General features: G+C 39.6%; 3 protein-coding genes across 4 annotated transcripts; 2 read left to right on the forward strand and 1 right to left on the reverse strand.

Annotated features, from left to right (window-relative positions):
- The first annotated feature begins 1,282 nt into the window (after positions 1-1,282).
- On the forward strand, positions 1,283-6,589 carry LOC106318913. 2 transcript variants are annotated; one of them, XM_013757076.1, is made up of 9 exons: positions 1,283-1,745; positions 2,053-2,139; positions 2,277-2,366; positions 2,580-2,660; positions 2,768-2,962; positions 3,049-5,178; positions 5,543-5,689; positions 5,775-6,157; positions 6,259-6,589. In XM_013757076.1, exons 2-9 carry the CDS (start codon positions 2,071-2,073, stop codon positions 6,392-6,394), a joined length of 3,231 nt encoding a protein of 1,076 aa, XP_013612530.1. In that variant the 5' UTR covers positions 1,283-1,745; positions 2,053-2,070; the 3' UTR covers positions 6,395-6,589. The 2 variants fall into 2 exon arrangements, with proteins under 2 accessions (XP_013612530.1, XP_013612529.1); XM_013757075.1 differs by having other exon boundaries at positions 1,283-1,577.
- An 802-nt stretch (positions 6,590-7,391) lies between these two features.
- Positions 7,392-10,076, forward strand: LOC106317969 (ABC transporter G family member 23). Its single transcript, XM_013755796.1, has one exon. The coding sequence runs from the start codon at positions 7,683-7,685 to the stop codon at positions 9,585-9,587; it is 1,905 nt and encodes a 634-aa protein (XP_013611250.1). The 5' UTR covers positions 7,392-7,682; the 3' UTR covers positions 9,588-10,076.
- LOC106317967 (protein SMG7) lies at positions 9,739-14,705 on the reverse strand. The gene is made up of 8 exons (XM_013755795.1): positions 14,573-14,705; positions 13,919-14,023; positions 13,145-13,747; positions 12,931-13,053; positions 12,601-12,818; positions 10,411-12,512; positions 10,198-10,312; positions 9,739-10,103 (listed from the first exon to the last, which is right to left on the reverse strand). The coding sequence occupies exons 2-6, from the start codon at positions 13,988-13,990 to the stop codon at positions 10,436-10,438; spliced, it is 3,093 nt and encodes a 1,030-aa protein (XP_013611249.1). The 5' UTR covers positions 13,991-14,023; positions 14,573-14,705; the 3' UTR covers positions 9,739-10,103; positions 10,198-10,312; positions 10,411-10,435.
- Positions 14,706-15,669: the final 964 nt, after the last annotated feature.

Consider the following 15,669-nt stretch of genomic DNA (forward strand, 5'->3'; position numbering starts at 1 on the left):
CATTTTTTTGTCCACCATAAACTATTTTTAACAAAATCGAGTAAAACTCTAAAAATAAATAATTTTGCAACCGTATAATTTTATAAATTTTTCTAGAGTTATTAATTTTTTTAAAAAAAATAGTTTATTACAATTCTATATTTTGAAATTAATTTAGGTAAAATAAGAAAATAATTTAATTTATTGTTCGATAAATTGTTTAATTTTTTGAATTCAAATTTTATATTTTTTTCATTACACTATTTGTTTTATATATTAACAACTACCTAAGTAAATACTAAACAATTTCGTAAACTTTATCTTTTGAACATGAAAGCGCTAATAACGCTAATGGTTGATCAAATCATTACGAAAATAATGCATATGAATTCGCCAGTCATTCTTATATCAACTTAATCAAACTGTGTGACTTCCAAATGTTATGTTCATCACCATTATATACAACACGGAAAAACAAAAGTGGAAAAAAATTAACGACAAAATCACGTACACAAAACTACACAACGATCAGTAACTTATCCGGCTTCGCGCTTGCGCGGAGGCTATACCCCTGGTAATCTAAAAATTGCATCGCTCGTTAAAACACACAGAAAATCATCTTAAAACAAAACAATAGTTAAACTAAAATTGTTGTCAACCACCATTAGTGGGGCACAACTTTGCGGGTGCCGCCACACCAAATCCGTGCACAATGCCAGAGAAAGACCAAGATGACCAAACCAAACACAAAGGCGCTCATTATGATGAAGCCAATCGTACCCACCATAATGTTTCTTCACAAGACCAAAAACTTATTCTTTCTATCTTTATTTTCTAAGTTCCAGAGAGAACTAGCTTACATACATATGGCTAACCTTATTAAAATAGAAAACAGTTAGACATGAAAAATGAAAAATTCTATTTAAAAAGAAAAAGAAATCTTCTAAATCTCTTGAAAGTCTATGAGATGGTTTTAATTTTTAGACGAGTTAATATTCCAAACTAATACAAGGAACCGGCAGATTGAAAGAAGATAAATTCGTCAAAGAAAGAAAAAAAAAAAAAGCGTTTCAGGAAAGTGACTGATTTACTGAGATTACAGATTACGGATACAAAATAAATTTATCATGTATATGTACAAACCATAGAACTCTGTATATCAAGTTCCTCCTTGTCGATGTATGGATCATTACTTACACCTTTACAAGTATAATAAACCCGTAATTAACGACAGTAAAGCAGGGATTTATATATATTAAAGCTCTCAATAAATTAATATTATTTGCAAGGAAGAAAAATAAAGTGTGCGTCTTTTTCTCTAGTCAGAATCTGCCTTTTGGTCTCTCTCTCTCTCTCTCGCTCGCTATACACTTGAGAGTTGAGAGTAGTAGTAGAAGATCATATTCATATGCCTCGTCTCTAGATTCTTCACTTAATTAAGCATATCAACAGATTTACTTAAATCTTTTTGATTAAGCGGCGGCTCTTTAGCTGTTACTGTTCGGAGTGTGTGAATTTCTCCGAGGTTTGCTAGTGGTTTGAAAATGGCGTCGGGTCTTAGCAGAGCTGATCCTGTAGTTGCGAGGGATATTGAGCAGGTCCGTCCGTCCATCGTTAATGCTCACCGTTGGTTGTTTATAATATACTCTCACTCTATGATTTTCTATTGATCGTTGCTTCTTACTTCTTTTGTGGAATTGGAGGAGGAGATTATTAGCTTAGGCGAGACCTGAACATTGGGAACTTGATTCTTAATTAGTGACGAGGTTTGGCTTATATATTTATTATTATACTTAAAGTCCACCTTTTGGAGACTCCAAGCTTGTGTCATAAAGAAAATGCAATTCCTGAATTTTCTTTTTACTTCATGTTTTTTTTTTTTATATCAGGTCAAGTTTCTCAGAATGTAGTATTGATCATCTCTATTATCTTAGCTCATTGTTCATGGTGTTGGATTGAAATTCTTGTGTCTCCTCCACCGCTGCTTATTCTCTTCTTTAATGTTTTGTTGTATCATTGTTTCTAAGCTGCAACTAATTACTTTTCTTACTCTGAGATTTTCTTTGTTATCAGGCTGTCACTGCCCTGAAAATGGGAGCTTATTTGCTCAAGTATGGAAGAAGGGGAAAGCCTAAGTTCTGTCCTTTTCGCCTTTCTAATGTAAGGATTTCGAGTAACTAACTCTTTCCGCTCTCCTTTTTTTATTTCTGGATTCTTTACGAGGCTCTGCTGCTTAATGTCTGTGGGGTCTTATTGTTCTGTGTCTAAGTAAACACCTTTGTCCTGTTAACTTTCAGGATGAGTCTGTTTTGATATGGTTCTCGGGGAAGGAAGAGAAACATTTGAAGCTGAGCCATGTTTCTAGGATCATATCTGGCCAGCGCACTGTAAGTTTTTACACCTGTGGACAATGTCAATCAGTTCTCTCTTGATCTGGCATTAAAATTGTTCAGAATAAGTTTCGTGAGACTAGTACTGTTTCTTATGACAATGTCATTTGCAAGAGCCAATCTTCCTTTAGTTGTTTGTTGCACATTTTGATCCTGCATATCTAGTGTGATATTCTGATACGTCCTCCATCCATTGCGTTTCTCTTGCAGCCAATTTTTCAGAGATGTCCACGTCCCGAGAAGGAATATCAATCGTTTTCGCTAATATACGACGAGAGGTCATTGGATTTGGTGAGGTTTTTCTTTTAGTGTTTCTAAGTTTCTCTTTAAAATCGTTATAATCTAAATCTGTTATGATTGGAAGTTCATTAATCAGATGTTGGAATTATATTTCATAGATATGCAAGGATAAAGATGAGGCTCAAGTGTGGTTTACTGGTTTAAAAGCCGTAATCTCTCGTTGCCATCAACGGAGATTTAGGACCGACTCAAGAAGTGATGAGACGCCATCCGAAGCTAACAGTCCCAGGACTTATACTCGGAGAAGCTCCCCTTTACATTCTCCCTTTAGCAGCAATGATAGTTTCCTTAAAGTACTAGAATGAAATGGTCCATTTCATCTTTTATTCCATTTCATTTCTGCATGTCTTAACTAAGGTAATTTTCTGTTATCTTTCAGGATGGCTCTAATCACCATTGTCTTCACACTCCGTATGAGAGCCCGCCTAAGAATGGCATTGGCAAGGCATTTTCAGACATGACATTGTATGCACTTCCTCCAAAAGGATATTTTCCTTCAGATCCGGCAAGTATCTCAGTTCACTCTTTGTCATCCGGAGCCTCGGATACCATACACGGTCACATTAAAGGCATGGGTATGGATGCTTTTAGAGTTAGTCTGTCAAGTGCTATTAGTTCTTCGAGCCATGGCTCTGGTCATGATGATGGAGATGCGTTAGGAGACGTTTTCATTTGGGGAGAAGGAATAGGTGAAGGTGTTTTGGGTGGTGGAAACCATATAGTTGGAAGTTCGTTTGAGATCAAAATGGATTCCTTAGTGCCAAAAGCTTTAGAATCTTCTATAGTACTTGATGTCCAGAATATTGCTTGTGGTGAACAGCATGCTGTCCTTGTGACAAAACAAGGAGAAAGTTTTTCCTGGGGAGAGGAATCTGAGGGTAGGCTTGGCCATGGTGTAGATTCCAATGTTCAGCATCCAAAGCTTATTGATGCACTCAGTACCACTAATATTGAGCTTGTAGCATGTGGCGAATACCATAGTTGTGCAGTTTCTCTATCGGGGGATTTGTATACTTGGGGTAAAGGAGATTTTGGTATTCTGGGACATGGAAATGAAGTCAGCCACTGGATCCCGAAAAGAGTGAATTTTTTGATGGAGGGGATACATGTATCATCTATCGCTTGTGGACCTTACCACACAGCTGTTGTGACTTCTGCTGGGCAGTTGTTCACTTTTGGTGATGGGACCTTTGGTGTTTTGGGCCATGGAGACAGGAAAAGTGTTTTCATACCCAGAGAGGTAGACTCCTTGAAAGGTCTTCGCACTGTCCGGGCTGCCTGTGGTATATGGCACACAGCCGCAGTTGTAGAAGTTATGGTTGGAAGCTCGAGCTCTAGTAACTGCTCCTCAGGAAAGCTCTTCACATGGGGTGATGGTGATAAGAATCGTCTTGGTCATGGTGACAAAGAACCAAAACTCGTGCCTACCTGTGTAGCAGCTCTTGTAGAACCTAATTTTTGTCAAGTTGCGTGTGGACATAGCCTAACAGTTGCACTAACAACATTGGGCCATGTCTATACTGTGGGTAGTCCTGTTTATGGCCAGCTCGGAAACCCACATACTGATGGAAAGCTACCAGCCCGCGTTGAAGGTAAACTTCACAAGAGTTTTGTCGAAGAAATTGCTTGCGGAGCTTATCATGTTGCAGTTTTAACTTCAAAGACTGAGGTTTACACTTGGGGAAAAGGATCAAACGGTAGACTAGGCCATGGGGATGCAGATGATAGAAGCTCCCCAACACTGGTTGAGTCGCTTAAGGATAAACAGGTGAAAACCATTGCATGTGGCTCTAACTTTACCGCAGCTGTCTGTCTTCACAAGTGGGCATCAGGGATGGATCAGTCCATGTGTTCAGGTTGCCGTCAGCCTTTCAATTTCAAGAGAAAGCGGCACAACTGCTATAACTGTGGACTTGTGTTTTGCCATTCCTGCAGTAATAAAAAGTCCCTGAAGGCTTGTATGGCACCGAACCCGAACAAACCATATCGAGTGTGTGACAAGTGTTATAACAAATTGAAAAAGACCATTGAAGCTGATGCATCATCTCATTCTTCCTTGAGTCGAAGAGAAAGTGTCAACCAGGGATCAGATGCAGTTGACAGAGACGAGAAGTTGAATTCTAGATCAGACGGACATTTAGCTAGATTCTCATTGGTGGAGCCCATGAGGCAAGTGGAGAGCCAATCCAAGAAGAATAAGAAGTACGAATTTAATAGTAGTCGTGTCTCACCAATACCAAGTGGAGGCTCTCACAGGGGTTCACTAAACGTAACCAAGTCTTTTAATCCAACTTTTGGATCATCAAAGAAATTCTTCTCAGCGTCTGTTCCTGGTTCCCGAATTGTGTCTCGGGCAACTTCACCAGTATCAAGACGCCTAAGCCCACCAGCTCGCTCAACAACGCCAACTCCCACTCTTTCAGGACTAACTACACCAAAAATTGTCGTGGATGATACTAAGAGAACCAATGATAACATAAGCCAGGAGGTGGTTATGCTAAGAACTCAAGTAAGCTGCTTCACACACTCTGGTTCTTGGTTCTTATTCCATAATTCTTCACGCTTTCCTGTGTTCACACATGGGAAGAAAACATAGTTGGTGAGATCATGCAACTTTGTTTAACGATAGTCCAGTTGTGTTTCTGGTTGATAACGAACCAGTATCATAGATGGACCAAACAGTTGATCATAGCAAGTTTCTTTTTGTTTACTGTATCGCTTGTGTGCCTAGATGGACCAAATATTTGGTGAGATAATGCTCCTCGAATTGTATAAAGATATTCCCCAAGGATTTTGTTTAGTTGGAACCATTTGTCCTCTCAATCGTTTCAATTTGATTTCTTTGCTAATTCACTAGTTAATGACTATCACAGGTTGAAATTCTTACACGAAAGGCACAGCTTCAAGAAGTTGAACTGGAAAGAACAACCAAACAACTAAAGGAGGCACTAGCAACTGCTGGCGAGGAAACAGCGAGATGCAAAGCAGCTAAAGATGTGATTAAATCACTTACCGCTCAGGTAAAGCTTTCCTCTGTGCTATTTAAAATGAATGGAAGAAATGCTGTTATGCAACTTACTGATTCTTACAATGGAAACCATGCAGTTGAAAGACATGGCTGAAAGATTACATGTTGGATCAGCTCGGACTATCAAGTCTCCTTCTCTTAATTCGTTTGGATCTAGTCCTGAATACATTGCCCCTTCGTCTAACACACCAAACCGTCCAAACAGCCGAGAAACTGATCCTGACGTCCTAAACACCGTCCCAATGTTTTCAAACGGGACCAGCACGCCTGTTTTTGATGGCGCAAGTTACCGACAGCAAGCGAATCATGCTGCGGAACCGATAAATAGAATCAGCACTCGAGCGAAAGAAAGTGAGCCCCGTAATGAAAATGAGTGGGTTGAACAAGATGAGCCTGGTGTGTACATCACTCTCACAGCCTTAGCAGGAGGGACAAGGGATCTCAAACGCGTCCGTTTCAGGTAAACTTCTTCTTTCTGATTGTTTAGAGACTTCGTTTGAATGTTACCTTTTTAGTTAGTGATGAAATGAAACAATAATCCGAGAATGATTGTGATGGCAGCCGAAAGAGGTTTAGCGAGAAGCAAGCAGAAGAGTGGTGGGCAGATAACAGAGGACGAGTTTACGAACAATACAATGTACGGATAGTCGTTGACAAATCAAGTGTGGGTGTAGGAAGTGAAGACTTGGCTCATTAACTTCTTTTCTTTAGCCCGGGTTTTCATAGGTTTATTGGTGTTTATAACAAAACACAAGAGAGAGCCAGAGAGATTAGGAGTGTTTTTACATCATCATTCATTACAGTTTGGGTGTTCTTCTCTTGTAAATTCTTCTGTAAATTCTATAAACATGCGCTGTCTTTGTCTCTATAAATGCTATTAATTGCTGTTGAAGTTGAAGCAGTACTAATGGTTTGGAGCAGACTGAAGCTAACAAGAAGGGTGTGCATAAGAGAAAACAAAACATTATACCATTGGAATTACATTTTAGTAATTAATCCACGTGACTTGTTTGTTTGATATTACCTACGTTGCACATGGAAACTTCATCGGACGTCCGCTTCCCGCTCCGGAATCAGAATCGGAACTTTGTGGAAGCTTACGGAATCTCGCTTCCAAAACGCTTCTAAAATATTCTCTTTAAAAACACGTTGGAAGCTTACGATTCCGTTTTGGAATCACGCTTCCATTCTTTAAAAAAATACACAATGTCTTAGATCAATAAAAATATAAAATTATAGTTTTTAATTTATATAAAATCCAATAGTATTGAATAGAGAGAATAGAGATATGCAAATATTAAAATTAATACTCTCAATTATCTTTACGCATTGAGTTTTTATTAAATATAAATCATATATTCAAATATAATATGTCAATTAATTATAAAGTATGAAAATAATTAATATAATAATTTATTTAAATTTAATTTATGTGTATTTTCACAGTTTCAATACGAAATCATTTCAAAATTATCATAAATAAATAAATGCTTTATTATAAATTTAAATCATATAATTTTTAGTTCTATATTTTTAAAAAAGTTCTAATATATGTGTATATATATATATATATATAAATATGGTTACGCTTCTAACATGTATCCGCTTCCTATTTTTTTTTTAAATCTCGCTTCGGCGCTTCCATACGCTTCCGGTTCCATGTACCCGCTTCCGTTTCCATATAACATACGTCATATTACTATTACACTTACATGTGTTGGTCAACAACAAAAACAGTTTTTACATACATGCTATTCAGAGTACATATTATGCTATTCAAAGTACATATTAGATATGAGCAACTCACCAAATAAAACAAATTAATGACCAACCAGATAGAATTAGAATACATAGCTTGTGAAGAGTTACACCAACCTCTGCCTACCATTAAAACTTGTTTCTTTTGTTGGTCCACCAATTCTGAAGAAAAGAAGAACTTCAAACTCATAAAAACCATTTTAGTAGAGACATTCTGAGATGAAGATATGAACAACACACACACCATGGCTTCTTGCTTCCACCCTCCTCCTTCTGTGAGCACAAACCGCCGCGAAGAAGACTCAATCATACTCTTCTCAGCATCAAACTCCCCCGACGAATACTCCTCAGCTTCCTCTTCCTTTTCATCTTCACCACTCCCAACACCTAACCGCTACTCTCTAACCGTCGCTAACCTCTCTTACACCATCCACCACGTCACCATCCTCAAATCCGTAAACTTCACAACCCAACCCTCAAAACTCCTCGCCGTGGTGGGCCCAAGCGGAACAGGCAAATCCACACTCTTAAAAATCATTTCAGGTAGAGTAAACCACAAGGCACTAGATCCCTCCTCCACAATTTTAATAAACAACGCTAGAATCAGCAACAACAATCAGTTACGGAGACTGTGCGGGTTCGTCCCTCAAGACGACGATCTCCTCCCTCTGCTTACAGTCAAAGAGACGTTAATGTACAGCGCCAAGTTCAGCTTACGAGACTCAACGGCCAAGGACAAGGAAGAGAGAGTGGAGACCTTGCTGAGGGACCTCGGTCTCGTCCTCGTTCAAGACAGCTTCGTCGGGGAAGGAGACGAAGAGGATCGCGGAGTCTCCGGCGGAGAGAGGAAGAGAGTCTCTATAGCCGTTGAGATGATCCGCGACCCGCCGATTCTTCTCCTCGACGAACCGACTTCCGGTTTAGATAGCCGGAACTCGCTTCAGGTCGTGGAGCTTTTAGCGAACATGGCGAAGACGAAGCAGAGAACCGTCGTCTTCTCGATCCATCAGCCTAGCTATAGAATCCTCGATCACATCTCAGATTACTTGATCCTCTCTCGCGGATCGGTGATCCACTTCGGGAATCTCGAGCATCTCGAGGACTCGATCGCCAAGCTAGGGTTTCAGATCCCCGAGCAGTTGAATCCGATCGAATTCGCGATGGAGATCGTCGATTCGTTACGCGATTCGAACCAAACAGACTCCTCTCGATCTTTGCTATCATCATCATCGGCATCGATCGAGAACGAGAACGATGATACGATAGCTAAGAAGCAAGAGTTTCGCAGTCTCTTCGACGTAGCGGAGATCTCATTCCTCTGCTCGAGGTTCTGCAAAATCATCTACAGGACGAAACAGCTCTTCCTAGCGAGAACGATGCAAGCGGTCGTTGCGGGATTAGGTCTAGGGAGCGTGTACACGAGACTCAAACGCGACGAAGAAGGCGTGGCGGAGAGGCTAGGACTCTTCGCCTTCAGCTTAAGCTTCCTCTTGTCCTCCACGGTGGAAGCGCTTCCTATTTACCTCCGAGAACGCCGCGTTTTGATGAAAGAAACGTCTCGAGGATCGTACAGAATCTCGTCTTACATGATCGCGAACACTATCGCGTTTGTGCCGTTTTTATTCGTTGTATCGCTTCTCTTCTCCATACCAGTGTACTGGATCGTGGGTTTAAACCCGTCCGTTCATGCGTTTTCCTTCTTCGTGCTCTGCGTTTGGCTAATCATCCTCATGGCTAGTTCTTTAGTGCTCTTCCTCAGCGCGGTTGCTCCGGACTTCATCTCTGGAAACTCGCTTATCTGCACTGTTCTTGGAGCTTTCTTTCTCTTCTCAGGTTACTTCATTCCCAAGGAAAAGATACCGAAGCCGTGGATGTTCATGTATTATGTTTCTTTGTACCGTTACCCACTGGAGTCGATGCTGGTGAACGAGTACTGGAGCTTGCGGAAAGAGTGCTTCTCGGGAGGGGACATGGGGTGTTTGTTGACGGGAGAAGATGTGTTGAGGAAGAGAGGGCTTGACAAGGACACACGGTGGATCAATGTCGGGATAATGCTTGCCTTCTTCGTGTTCTATCGTTTCCTTTGCTGGGGGATTTTACTCCGAAAGTCTTATTCCAAGTCGACTCTTTAGAATATTTTTATTTCTATATGAAAGCTGCATTATTCCAATTGTTTTAGTGGACCATTAATACCTATTTCAAACGCTTTTCACAAACACGATCATGAACTCATAGTATGCTTGCCACCTCTTGTAAAAAGAATCATGGACACGAACGAGATTGTTTCAAGAAACGAGTTCTTTTTATTCAAATCCATTTGCGGAGTTTCACATGTTCAACTTAAGTAAAACAGAGAGAAGTTTGAAACACACAGAACAAATGAGATGAAAGTGAAACTGGAAAGCAATCCAAGAGAGTGAGATTCGGTGCAATTATTCGCAAGAAAATAAATAGATATAAAGGGATGATAAAGTGTGTGCTTCATCCAGAGCAAGCCACAACGTACGTTTCCTTTCTTATTCATTCATATGGGTCTAACATCATCCACTTCAAGTGAGAGAAAGGCACTTTACTCCTATAAATTCCGTAGAAACCATTCATTCTTGTTACCAAACATCTCTTACACCAACATAAGCTGTCTCCTGAATCTACCATCAAATAACATTAATGGTTAGTATAATAAACAAATGACTGCCAAAACATGTCTGAATGCGTAACTGCAACGCTAGCTTAAAGACGAACCTGTCAGGTAGGAAGCGCCCCACAAGAAGCCAAGGCCACAAAGAATCCAACTAGATACTTCAACAGAACGAGGCTCAGTTGGAGTTAGGTAGCTGAGAACATACGTAACACTCACCTGAATCATTCCCCATATACATCGATCAACACCACAAGAGTAAGAGCTTACACAAAGCATTAGATAATAATGGAAAGGAGCTTTATGCCTACTCTTACCGTGTTACTCTCTTCCTTTCTGATCTCACACAAAGCGATGACCCGACCAACTGGGATGTCCTGGATATTGCTGGGGGAGTTGAGTAAATTGATCGTTTCCGTTCACAAAGTTATCTTCCTTAGGATGCTGAAAGTATGGAAATTTTGCTTTGACCTGTGACGCTGGAGCTTGTTTTCCAGGGAACGGAAAGTTGGCAGGCCCATTCAGTCCATTGCTGGTACCCACGTGTTCTGGCTTCCCAGAAGAACCGTAATTCAAAGAACTGTTGAAAGCAGTGCCTTGGTGAGACTGGCCTTGGTATCCATCCAACCAGCTGTAATCATCAGCCGGTAGAGTGCGGCCAGACATATCTGGACCAGGTGCTGGCTCTTTTTGCAGCTTAGAGGGGACTGAGTTAAACCCAGGGGGTGGGCCAAGATGCTTGGAGGCTCTACCGATTGGACTTTTTCTTGCTAACGAAGATTGCACGCCAAGGCCATTACAAAAAATTCCAGAAGATGAAACAGTATCAATTGTGGGTGGCAACATAGCTTCAGGTGTTCGTGACTGGGAATACGGCATACCAGCCATACCATTGACATTGAAAGACTGGTGGATCGGCAATGAGTGTGCAGGGTAATAGGAGACTCCATGATTTCCTTGCATCTCACTCATCACATGACCGTTACCCATCTGAGCAAAATTAGATAGGCTACTAGCAGCTTCTTCTGGTAGCCACTTGCTACCACCAAGGGAAGCAGAATGTGACTGGGCCAGTGAAACATGTGGAACCTGTCCTTGAGGATGTTGAAAGTGCATAGCCCGTGAATGCAGTTGTTGAAGTAGTGCGGCCTGCGATTGTTGTGCCACCGGTGATTGCATTGGTTGAAGTCGTGCAGAGGCTAGCGATTGAGCTGGCTGAGGATGCACTGCCTGTGTCTGAACCTGTTGCAACTGCACACCCTGGGACTGTGTTGACGGCAGAAGGTGTGCCAGAAGGTTAGAACCAACAGATGCAGGCAGTTGAATACTTGCGTTGCCTCTTGCCTGGAGAAGGAGATTTTCATGAAAAGCTGCATCTGAAACACTCAAAGCTTTGAAGTCCCCCACAGTTGCAACTTGATCAGGATTCTTGAAGCCTCCATTAGGAACATGTATTTGGTCAGAAGCCCCTTTCCTCTTCTCAGTAACTAGAGGTTTGAAAACAATTTCTTCATCATCATCCTCCTCAACCAAATGAATCTGCTGATATCGCTGCGTCACTGGCGTAATATGATTCACCATTCCTTGGTTATCTTGAAACGCATTATCAGCTTCCGCTGGGCTTGAATGAGAATCCAGCAAGTCATCTGACGGTTCAGAACCGACAAGAAATTTCTTCTTCTTTGAATCAAAATACACATGATTCTGATCAACCTTGATCACACTGGTCAATGCTTTCCCGGCTGCTAGGATCCTCTTTATACGAGCTTTCTTTTCCTTGGGACCTTCAGTTGCAAAGGAATGTCTTCTTGAAAAGTCGAGAATAGACTGAGCTGGAAGCAATGGCAAGAATCCTCTTAACTCATAGTCCTCCCACAGTGCAAGTCTGTTTTCAGTTTCTCTTTCATCATACATGCTCATGTTTGAGAAGCAAGTCTCATCTTCGACATCATCAATATACATAGGCCCAAGAGACAAGATTTGATTGAAGAAGGTAACACACTGGTTCCAAAAGCTGTTTCTCACAGCAGTCCGTCTTTCATCCGAATCACTCCCTTGTGCAATATCAGGACAACAGGCCAACCATTCAACAAAAACTAAGACACCAGGCAAGAAGTAACTTGACGAAAGATCACACAGTTGCGCACACTTCTCTATTAGGTGCCCAAGTAACTCAAAACTTGCTGTTAAGGAGTTTCTAGCAAGCTCCACACGATTCACAATTTCTGCATATGACTGACCTTCCTTTTCTTTCTTCGAGTTATTGACGCTAAATATAAGAATTGTTACGAGCCTGACGATAAAAAGTGCGCTGTCACTGGTGTCTTTACCAAAACTCATCTCTTCCTTTAAGCTCGAAGAAATCAGATCTCGAAAACTGCTGCTAGTGGAAGCAAGAACATCTGGGAATGTCTCGAGGCTGAACACAGACGAGTGATAAATATTATACCAGAGATCCAGTAAAAGTGGCTAGAACAAACTAATTTTCAGAAAGAAAGAAAAATTACCTTGTTCTGGTAAAAAGAATCCCGTTTAGACGAACAAATCTAACGCAGAATGCTTTGAGCTTCTCATCTGCACTAGTTGCTTTATCCTTCTCAGGAACAGCTACCACGTCCGCATCTTTCTTCGATGAAATATCTTGGCCTTTACCTCTTCGTTTACCAGTGGGCCTTCTAGGTGAGTCTTTGGGAGCCGCAAACAATTGGGCATAACTCAGACGATTCTGCTCAACCATTCAAAGAGATAGAAATGTATTATATTTGGGTACTAAGAAAGTTAATAGCGATTGCCTTAAGCACCTAACATAATTACAAAACATAAGATTATTAGTTAACCTTTTCAAAAGCAACAATCAAGTTGTCACGGGCAGTTGGGAAAGGAGTCTCCACAGCCAAACTCCGGAAATAACGATATGTTGCTGCAAACTCATCCCCGGAATAGGAAGCAATTATAGCAAGCTGAGACATTAAGTTGATACCATCAATTACAACCTGTACGACATAGCTGTACCAACTAAAAAATAACGCGTCAAAGAGAAAAGGAAATAACCTGATGATGTGGGTTTCCACAGCCTGGCAATAGAGAAGCTGCTTGCAAATAGTAACTCGAGGCAGCAGCATGCTCTCGGTTCTTGGAATCCCCCTCTCCATACAATCCTTTATACCGAGCAAGATCACCAAGGTATATTAAGCAACGGTGACAAGATACCAAGCCTTTTTGAACTTCTGCAAACTTCTTTCCATCCTTATCAGCCAAATTTTGACTATCTTGACTCTCCGAAAAATAACCCAAGGGAAGACCATACTTTGATCTAATTTTTAAGATCATTTCATGGTAAAACCCAGTTGCTTCTGAAAGGAAAGTTCTGAACTGGAGCTTGAGGTTTGCGACCCGGTCAGCCATAGATGGACCCTTTGAATTTTGAGCATTCGAGTTACTAGAAGCCAGGACAGCATTGATGTGTGATCTAAAGTCTTCAATCCGTTTGTAATGCAGCTGCCACAGAGTAAACTCAATGTTGTGCTCCTCAGAAAATGTGTGATCTTCAAGAACGATTGCTTCATAATTCTCACGAATTTGCTGCCACAGATTCGGGTCAGAAGGATTCCGAGCCTGAGCAGCCTTCCTACGCTTGATTTCTAACTCAACAGTCTGCAAAGTATGGATATATTGTCACTGAGCTGAAGATCCAAAACTAACAAAAGACATAGGCTCAAGTAAAGAGACAACACGGCCTATACAACCCAACAAAGATGAACTGATAAACCCTCTAAGAGGCATGTTAAAAACACCCAAATTCAGAGAAGTGAAGAGAGGGAGAACCTTATCGAATATGGACTTGGCTCGCTCCCTTGGGGAGGAAGCAGTATTCTTATCCATCTGCAAAGTCATCATCCATTCAAATCTTTCAAGGTTATTTCACACAACCTGCATTAAAGAAAAAAAAGAAGAAGCAGAATCTCAGTAAAAGGGTCGAAGCTTAAACATATGCTCGTGTCCTTATCTACAAGGATGGAAATAAAGTAATGTAATAGCTAAACAACACATACATAATCTTATCATAACCAATCATCTAAAGTAGTTGGAAGCCCTATACATACATGATTCTAATCAGATAAAGTTCCAATCAATTATCAAAAACGACAAGGAAACTATGGAATCATGTGTTCAAGTCAAAACCTTGAATAGAGAAATCAAGACCCTCTACACAAAACAAACGATTGTATAAGTGATCAACCAGAGATATTGACAAAGAAAAAAAATCAAAATCAGGATGACCATGTGAGTCATTCGTCTCTGAAAGATAAACATGACTAGTAATCGGCAAGAGAGGATCGAAATCAAGCATCAATTTAGAAAAAGGGGAGAAAACCCTAATCCCAAGATTTTATTAAGAAAAATCAAACAACACGATAAAAGAAGAAAGCAACCACCCAGAATTGAAGCGAAATCGTTAGGAAACATAAACTGAATTACCAGATCTGCGAATGGCTATGCGACTACGAGCAGCGGAATGACAAACCGGTACGATGAGAGAGAGAAACTAGGGTTCTTATAGAGAGAGAGAGAGAGAGAGAGAAAACAAAAAAGACGGTGAAAGTGTTTTAAGGTCGATTTTTTTCCTTAATGTATAAGGAGCGAACGAGGGAAATATAACAAAAATAAAAAATAAAAAAAAGGATTTATTGTCCAAGTATTTTCTTTCCCTCGCTTTATGGGCTTCGTTCTTAGTCTTTTCTTTTCTCCCATGAATATTTTCAAAACTTTTCTTTAATTCCTTTTTGACATCAAATAATTTTTTCCTCTGTGTCTAAATTTCTTTCATTTTTTACCTTCAACAATAAATATTTCTAAAAGAAAAACACAATAAATATATATATTCAATTAAGGATTAGAAAATCTACAACTGTAAGTATGAAACCTAGTTAGAGTATCTCTAGTCTCATTGTATTTTTTTCAAAAATGAAATTTGGAGTAACAAATACTTTGATCTTATTTTATTTTTCATTTCATAATAGAATAAAAATATATTTATTCTATTTATGGAATAATATATTTATTTTTTATTAATTATTTTATTTTTATTTTAAAATAGAATAGGACTACAACAAAACCAACTTAAGGCATCTTCAACAACATTCTATTTTCCACTCTAAGGTGGGAGTATTGGATTCAGAAATATGATAGAATTAGAAGGTATTATAGTTTCCATTAAATTTCACTGTTATTCAATTATGGATTTTATCAATTCTTTTAAATTCTTTTGTTATTGGATTAAGCATTTGAAATCATTCTTTTAATTATTTTAAATTTTGTTGTTATTCAATATTTGATAGATTTTGTAGTAATTGTATTTGATAAGAATTTAATGGAAAATGTCATGTATAAATGCAAATGACCAATTCTTTGCTCTTATGTAGATATTTGTAATGAATCGTAGGAAAACACAAACAATAGCATTTCTCTGCTTTTCATTTTTTTCAGAAGTACGTGAAGAATGAAGAGATCTTTGTGGATGATAATTAATGAGTTACCAGCAAATATAAAGAACAACAATTAACAAATATAAAGTC

The sequence above is a fragment of the Brassica oleracea genome, chromosome C9 (genome assembly GCF_000695525.1).
Source record: "Brassica oleracea var. oleracea cultivar TO1000 chromosome C9, BOL, whole genome shotgun sequence".
Taxonomy (NCBI): domain Eukaryota; kingdom Viridiplantae; phylum Streptophyta; class Magnoliopsida; order Brassicales; family Brassicaceae; genus Brassica; species Brassica oleracea.